We start from the raw sequence: 8,397 nt of genomic DNA, 5'->3' as shown, positions 1-8,397 counted from the left end.
GGAGGTTGTGGATGGATACAAATACTTGGGAGTACATCTGAACAGCAGGCTGGACTGGAGCACTAACTCTGATGCTGTGTACAAGAAGGAGATGGACAGACTGTTTTCTGAGGAAGCTCAGACCCTTCAGTGTGTGGAGTAAGAAGATGGAGGTTTTTTTTTAATCAGTCTGTGGTTGCAGGTGCCATCTACTGTGGTCTGCTCGGGGAGCAGCATCAGAGCCAGGGATGCAGCAGCTTCAGTAAACTTGTTAGAAAAATCAGGAAAAAAAATCATCAGACAGAACTTGGAGACATTTGAGTCAGTGAGGAACGTGGTGTCACCGAACAAACTGCTCTCCATCATGGACAATCCGTCCCATCTTATTCATGACACCCTACAAAGGCAGCGAAGCTCCTGTTTTAACAGACCCACTCAGCTCTGCTTCCACGGAGAAAGCTACAGGAAATTATTCCTGCCATTTGTAATTTCACTTTATAAACAGCTCATCTCTAACAGATGAACACTAGTAAACTTATACCCGCACACAGCTGCTGTAAAAATGTTACTATGTACCGTATACCCACCATAATTACACAGTGCTTCAGTAAATATGTAAATTATGTATACCCTGCCATCATTGCACTACCTCTGTCTTAATTTGTATTCATCGCTTACCATTTGTTTTTTGTTTACCCACTAACCTTTAATACTTCTAAATATACATCTTCAGTCAGTTTTTGTTTATAAGTCTTGATGATTCTGTTGNAATAAATAAATATAATATAATATAATATAATATAATATAATATAATATAATATAATATAATATAATATAATATAATATAATATAATATAATATAATATAATATGATATGAACAGGCCTACCACTAGCGGGCGCCCGTCAGAGAAAACAGAAGCATTTCGCCCGAAGAAGAAGACACTTCCGCCCACCGGAAGGGGAAAGAGGCGCTAAAACCAAAAAGGTTTATTTTTTCCCTATTAGAGGAGAGCAGATAAAGTCACAGCTTCTCCACCCGCTTACACGTATGAATATTGTTAAAATAGTTTTAAAACCCTTTGGACCTTTGTGTGAAAATGGACCCGACACGAGAATTCTTCTCCAGACTGAGAAAGATGGCGGTAACTTTAGAGACAGAAACTGCGAGGCTTCAACGCATCTTCGAGAACCGTAATGAGGACGGAGACAGCGGTGAGTGAGCCAGAGACGAGCTCAGGTCGACATGTGTTCATATAAAACATGTTTTATTCGCGTTTTCTGTTCGTTATATGTCGATATGACTTCATTTTGTGTCAGAAACCACAGCCAGAGCGATGCGGGCGTATCATGACCTGAACTGTGAAGTCGGCAGTCTGAAGGTAAACAACTTCATGTTCAACACCTGCTCAGCTCAAATACTGCATCATCTCAGTTATCAGTGTGTAACTTATGTTACTTCTCTAAATGTTGTTTGAGAAACACTGAAATAAGATCACAATAATACGAATGACTCAAATCCACCAGGAGATATTAGACAATAAAACGCAGGGTTAATGAACTGTTCATATTTAGGTGACCATCTTGACATTTACTGATACCTAAAGTACCATTAACTTTTTAAAATGCATTTTATCAGACAGAACAAATTACCAAACATAAAGGCAAATCTCTAAACTGTATGTGGTTAAAAAGAAATGTTTTTTAAAGGTTTTTATAGAATTAAGGAATATAAATAAATGTGTGTTATCCTTTTTATAGACTAATATTTTAGGATTAAAGCCACTGTTATATACCCATGCAAAAGTTATTGAATAAAATGTGCAGTATCTAAAAGGTTGCCAAGTCAAAGTATATCAGCCCTAAAACTTAGTTTTAGTTTATTTTTTCTACCTGAAGCCTCCAGGTTTCTGAACTGTAGATTAAAGAAACGTGTACTCAAAGCTTGATGACATTATTTTTACGTATTTAGTGTCAGAAAATCACAAAAAAAACTGAATGACAATTTTTGCCATTCACAACATAAATCAGAAAATTTAAACAGTTTTTACCTCTGGCGCGGTAGTTGACAAAGTTTTTAGCTTTCCGCCCAAAAATAAAAGCCACAGAGACTGGTTGAAGTACACGAACATCATAATGAGCCATTTCACAAAGGCCCTCAATCATTACATTATTTTTATCATCTTATGACGACTGTTTTTATCTCTTTGTTACCGTTGAGGTTAAATGTGCTATTACCAAATATTTTTCAAATAATTTAATTTTTGTTAATTTTTTCAAAGATTGTAAAATAAATCTTAAAAATCATACTAAATAAAAGGTGAAAATAGAAAAATATTTGCTGATGTCACTCTCATGTCAAAATCTAAAAGAAAATCCCTATTTACCAAATGTTTGAAGTGTCTTGAATTGTTTTTGTTTTAACTGAGCAAAATAAATCTTCATAAAAATTGAGTGTTTACCCAAATTTAATCCTGCTTTTTTATGTAGGAACAGATTTTGGATCAGTTGGCAGAACAGAAAGAACAAGAGAACGAGGTGAGCAGCTTCATTAACGCCTGTAGAGTGATGGAGCAGAGGGTCTCTAAAGACATCCAGACTGTCAGGACACACCTGGAGAAATACGGATACCAAGCTCCCTGTGACTCCCAGAGACCAGGTAGTGAGTGATCATAAAAGCTCACTTGTTGGATTTCTGATACTTTTGGTATCAACCAAAACCACAATCTGCTCCTAAAGTTTGTTTTGATCGGGTCTTTCTCTTACACAGAGCTGGAAGATCGGGAAGCAGAGGCTGAAAGCAAAGTATCTGAAGAAGATACGGGCAGCTCAGCTGTGGGTGAAGATGGAAACCTGGAGGAGGATGGAGGGACGTACTGCTCGTCGCCTCTTCAGAAGATGGAGCAGCTCTTCACTGATGTGATGCGAACCCCTCAGCTCTCAGATTTTGGTCTGTCAGAGATGCAATTCAAGAGGGCTCTGACTGGGGCAGAGTGGTGCTCTGAAGTTCCCCCCATGCCTGAGATAAACCTGCTGCTGCCCTCACTTAAAACGCCCGCACCGCCAACCATGGCCACGACTCCTAAATGTACCCTGCGGATGGACGACGATGTGCTTCAGACGCCACAGATGCACGACTTTGGCATCTCGGAGCAGACCGCGTGTTTGAACAATGACTACACTATGGATCTGTTCAGGGAAAAGGTTCAAAAGCCAGAGAGGTAAAGCACAATGTTGATGTTAAATGCAGAAGGCTTGTATTTGTTTTGCGTATGTTGTATTAGCTAAGATTCAAATTCAACACACTCTGAGCTCGCACAAAACATCTTTTACAAGGTTTGACCAAAACAGCTATAACTTCCTCCTTCATCAGATGTAAGCTGGTGGGTGATATGAATAGTTTTAAAGAATGCAAAGCCTTTAATTACAACATGCAATTAAGCTTTACTTGTAACATTATTAACTGCATTATTGCTACAAAGTCTTGTGTATGTTAGTTTTGCTACATGAGTGTTTTTCCTCTACAGAGACCCACAAGACCCGGCTGCACCAACAGTGACCTCTGAAAAGGAGAGTGTGGAGATGAAATGTATGAAACCACTGAAGCCTTCTTTTTCTTCTTTCTTGTAACTGTTGGAGCAGAAAGCTTTGTCGTGGCTTTTGTTGCATTTCTTTTTAGTAGACACGCCATAATAGTTATATTAGGGGTTGTTCTGTCACCTTTGTCTTGAACTGATGGTAGATTGGATTTAATCTCCCGGTAGCAGGTTTTACAGTTCAGACTAAAAGGAAATATTTCTAAATTGTTACTACAGAGATGAAACTTTTAAAATAAGAAATAATTTTTATAGCTTTCTTTATCTATTGTTAATATTGTACTTTTCTACATAAATGCATTGTTCCCTTTCATGTAGCTATAATAACAATTCAGATGTTGTTTTGTAGAATAGGTCTCAATTACCGTATTTTCCAGGCTATAAGGAGCACTTAAAAGCCTTCAATTTTCTCATAAAACGACAGTGCACCTTATAATCCAGAGCGCCTTATATATGTAAGAAGTTGTAATGTTTTTGTACGACTTTGGTAAACTACAAAGCCGCACCGCTTGCAGCATCAAGACTCAGTTATGAGCGCGCAGTGGAGGCATTTATATTTGACGCTTACGTCGGTGCAGTATTCTGTGAGTTTTGAACCGTTTGATTATCTTTGTGATCTCTCCTAGAGGGATCATAGAAATGCTGATACAGGTGAACCAGCTCCGCTAGAGCAGTGAAATCATCCATTTTGAACAGAGCGCCGGGCGAGCAATGTTACAAAATTGACAATGTGCCTTATAGTCCGGTGTGCTTTATGTATGACAAAAATTCGAAAATGGACCATTCATTGACAGTGTGCATTATAATACAGTGCACCCTATAGTGCAGAAAATATGGTATAAATTAACCCTCCCTGTTGGGCTAAAATCATGTAGCTTTATTTTTCATTATTTCACATTTTTTCATAAATCAACTCTATTTGTCATCCATCACATCTGTCTATGGTTTTATGGCTGACTGTCTAATGAAAAGTGTTAAAAGAGCTTGTGGACTGGGAACATGCAGTTTATTTAATTAAAAATATATTGTTTTACAATTCTCTTGATATTGTAGATTTTTAGAAAATGTTTATTTAGAATCTCAAACTACAAAATGCAGCCAGTAAAACTGACAAAAACGCATCCTTCCCCCTGGAAGAGAACATTGAGATGTTTTGTTTTTCTTAAATACTATATTTCGTTTTGTCCTCAGTTTACAAGTTAAAATCTCCGGAGCCGCCTTCAATTTTCACCCCAGGGTTCAAGATCATAAAACCAAACGGTCAGTGTTTCACTCCGGACCAAGACAGAGGTGACCCTGGGGGCTCATTTCCCTCCTGCAGCCCCCCCTCCACCCCCGAAGTGCCACCGTTTCAAACCCCGTATGTGAAACGTCTGGTCAGCGCCAAAAAGGTGTGAATTTATTCCAGTTGTGCTTTAGAAGTTTTCCCGTTTTCATATCCGTTTGATTCTCGTGTCATAATGAAGAGTTGTGTTGTTTGTTTTTCACCTGTTTAGCGTGCGCAGCCTGAGCCTGACAACATGCAGTCTGATGGAGACGACTACACTTTCAAACTCGAAACGCCTCGTAATGGATCAAAACACATGTGGGAGTACAAAGTGCCAGAAGTGTCCATCTTTGACGTGGAGGAGAAGCAGGTGCCAGAGATGCCTCACTTGGAATCCTTTTTAGGAAATTATTTGCAAATCGTAAGTCCAAAGAAAGGTGTTTTCTCTAAGTGACAGATTATCCCCCCCAAAAAACTGGACAAAACAACTCTTGTTCCTAAAAGTTTAGTTTTTGTCGTTAGAAATTATGTCAAAGTGAGCATCGGGGTGTCAAATAAGTCCTAAATAAAGGGGGAAAAAAACCTAATTAACAAATGTGATGAAAACCTGTCACTTGATCACAGATTGATTTAGAAAATCGGAGCAGCAGCAGAGCAGTAACCTCTTAGGCTCACTGCAGGTCTTAATTCTCTGCTCTGTTCACATTATAATTTAAATTCGGCCTCCATCAGTCTGCAGTGTGAACATTGCACGGCTCTGAAGTGAGAACACATGATGGCACACGGCCCGGTTACGATACGACCCCTCAGGTTTAACTTGAACAGAACCGTCACACTAAATATTAATTAGATCCGAAACCTCACTTCCTGTCCACTGAGTGGCTCCAGTAACAGCATCTGCCATGCCTGTTCAGGGTCTCCCCCAGTGCATTATAAGCATGGCGAGCCGCCAGGCTACGCTACGCTTGTTTATTGTAAAATACGTCATTTTTTTATACACGTTTTTTTTTTCCTGCCACCCGCATCAACTTGACGTGTTGATCACTGCGCGAGGGTGCGCGAGCCAACAGTGATGCAATCGCGCTATCCCCGCCCCTGCACGAAGGCCCCGCACGGTGTTACGTGGCGTGGTTGTGCACCTCCCAGTTTTTGTTTCTTGGCGCGGACCGCGCTCTCCGTTCAAAATGGACGATTTCGGTGCTTTAGCGGCGCTGGTTCGCCTGTATCAGAATTTATATATATATATATATATATATATATATATATATATATATATATATATATATGGTAATCAACTTGTTAGTCCAGCCTAAAAGCACATTATTCTTTATTCTACTCCTAAATAGTGACATATTTTATCAAAATAAACATTGTGCTTTATTAAGACTTGAACCGTGGGATCTGAACCTTTAACTTATTTGGGGACATGTTTAAAAATCAAAGTTTGTTCTCGTTGTTATTCCCTGATTGTTATTTTTGTCTACAGTTTATTTTTTTAGGACATGGAGATAAAAAGCAAAACCTCTGTTCAAAGATTTGCAGTAAATGTTTCTACTTGGATATAAAAACACCCTTGACTGAAAATTTTAATAATTTTAGGCTTAGAAAAGTTTTTTTTAATGGACATTTTCTTAAAAAAAACCCTGTATATTAGCTTTATATCAAGCCTAAATATTTGCTCTAATTGTTGTAATTTCATTTTATTTCAAGCGGTGAAAAATGATTATTTAAATACCTCAAATTTACAAAATAAAAGATTAAACTTTTCTGTTGTTTGCTTATGTTGTGTGTTCATGTGCAGAAAAATGGCAATGTACCGAAGCTCGGTGAGAATGACAAAGGAGGAAAGGATACGGCCGTCAACAGTCTGGAGCTGGATGGACCCACCCAGGAGTTCAGGTTGGGAACGCCTCGCATCAGGATGACCTACCAGGAACCAAGCACCCCCGAAATGCCCGACCTCAGCTCTGTCACACAGGACATATGCAAAGTACGTGCTCCTCATCCCAATCAACCACACCTGCTGTACATCAGTCTGCACAACTCTTGTATGATTTTACTCTGAGATCAGCTCAAAGCATCAAACCCAAATCGATATAAGATGTTAAATTTCTGACAGACTTATCTTTTGTAGCTCGTGTCCCAGGCTCAGATGAAAAAGACAACCTCTGCACCCCTGCAGCCCCACGTCAAGCTAGAAGACAACAGACATTGGTAAACAATCTTTCCTCCAGCCTCTTTAATTAAAGAAAATATCAATATAAATACACAGGAGGAGCAACAAATAAGTGATTGTTTTCTTTCTGTACTTTATTTGTAATCACTTTTTATGGATCCTGCTTGTAATTTATTATTTTTATTTCCAATATTTCCTTACTGTGTGCAGTCCCGTCCCACGAATAAAGGGTCTGTCTGTGGTGAGCCTCAGCGAGTTTCAGACAATACCAGACTACCTGAGGCGGATGACTCTGAGCAGCCTGAACCAGGCAATCAACAACATCAACAGATCCGTGAAGGAGTGTGGTGGTGAGTGCTGCTGAGAAACGTCAGAGTAAACCAGGAGTAGGCAACCCTGGTCCTCGAGTGCCACCGTCCTGCATGGTTTTCCTTGTTTCTCTGCTCCAACACACCTGATTTGAATCAATCGATGATTAACAGACTTCTGCAGAACATGAAGAGGTGATTTAACCTCTGAATCAGGTGTGTTGGAGCAGGGAAACAAGTAAAACATGCATCATAGTGGCACTCGAGGATCAGGGTTGCCTACCCCTGGAATAAGCAAACCTCTTGAGTAGAATACCATACATATATGCTCTATTTAAACATCACAGGTCACAAAATCACACTTCATCTAAAAGATGTCATTCAAAACTCAGCCAACACCCACAGCTGTCTGCAATATTAAACAACTGGATGGAAAAAGTAAAACATTAAGCATGTTCAGGTGATGACTTATAGGCTCGTTCCTTGTTGTTTGGCGCCCTCTGCAGGGGAGAGTCCAACGTTCACGACGGAGGAGCTAAGGAGGATCAGCAGCGTGGGGACCATGGCTCCTGTGTACATCCTCTGCCTGAAGGAGCTGAAGAGGCTGAAACAGGTGGAAGGCATTGGGAATGCAGACGTTTACAAACTGATAACACACAACTAAAGACTTCAACACTAATAGGCCAAAGTTAACTCTGTCTGGACTCACGAAGGCTCGAGTCTCTTAGGTACAGAAATGTTTTGTATCCTGGGAGCAGACAGACACAGCAGGTTTTGTAGTTTGTGCTTGTAGTTAGATTGTAAATACTTCTTGTGCATGATGCCCATTAAATAAACTGTTTAATAAAATTTTAATTTCAAAAGCTGTATGACCTCTTTGGGTTCAGGATGTTCATTTGTTCATCCAGCTGTTTTCATGCACACACAGCTAATCATCCTTTTTCAGTTGTCTTTTCAATCTTTCAGGGGAAATTTCTGTTTCCAGTCAGAGTTTTGGCTTCTGAAGTCTCCTTTAAACAAACCCCCTCCAAAACACAAAACCAGTCCTAGTATTTTTTTAGTTTTCAGCCCA

At 39.5% G+C, this 8,397-nt stretch overlaps 1 protein-coding gene across 4 annotated transcripts; it reads left to right on the top strand.

Moving 5' to 3' along the window:
- Positions 1 to 918: 918 nt before the first annotated feature.
- Positions 919 to 8,192, top strand: ska3 (spindle and kinetochore associated complex subunit 3). Of its 4 annotated transcripts, none has more exons than XM_025009057.1 (11): positions 919 to 1,193; positions 1,299 to 1,360; positions 2,469 to 2,637; positions 2,749 to 3,199; positions 3,506 to 3,567; positions 4,766 to 4,965; positions 5,071 to 5,262; positions 6,643 to 6,889; positions 6,976 to 7,055; positions 7,228 to 7,367; positions 7,832 to 8,192. In XM_025009057.1, exons 1-11 carry the CDS (start codon positions 1,079 to 1,081, stop codon positions 8,016 to 8,018), a joined length of 1,905 nt encoding a protein of 634 aa, XP_024864825.1. In that variant the 5' UTR covers positions 919 to 1,078; the 3' UTR covers positions 8,019 to 8,192. The 4 variants fall into 4 exon arrangements, 3 of the variants coding, with proteins under 3 accessions (XP_024864825.1, XP_017285638.1, XP_024864824.1); XM_017430149.2 differs by having other exon boundaries at positions 2,469 to 2,640; positions 6,643 to 6,831; XM_025009056.1 differs by having other exon boundaries at positions 2,469 to 2,640.
- The last annotated feature ends 205 nt before the right edge of the window (positions 8,193 to 8,397 follow it).

Source organism: Kryptolebias marmoratus, linkage group LG6 (assembly GCF_001649575.2).
Source record: "Kryptolebias marmoratus isolate JLee-2015 linkage group LG6, ASM164957v2, whole genome shotgun sequence".
NCBI lineage: Eukaryota > Metazoa > Chordata > Actinopteri > Cyprinodontiformes > Rivulidae > Kryptolebias > Kryptolebias marmoratus.
The sequence above is the reverse complement of the archived record's forward strand: the minus strand, read 5'-3'. Positions and strand labels throughout refer to the sequence as shown.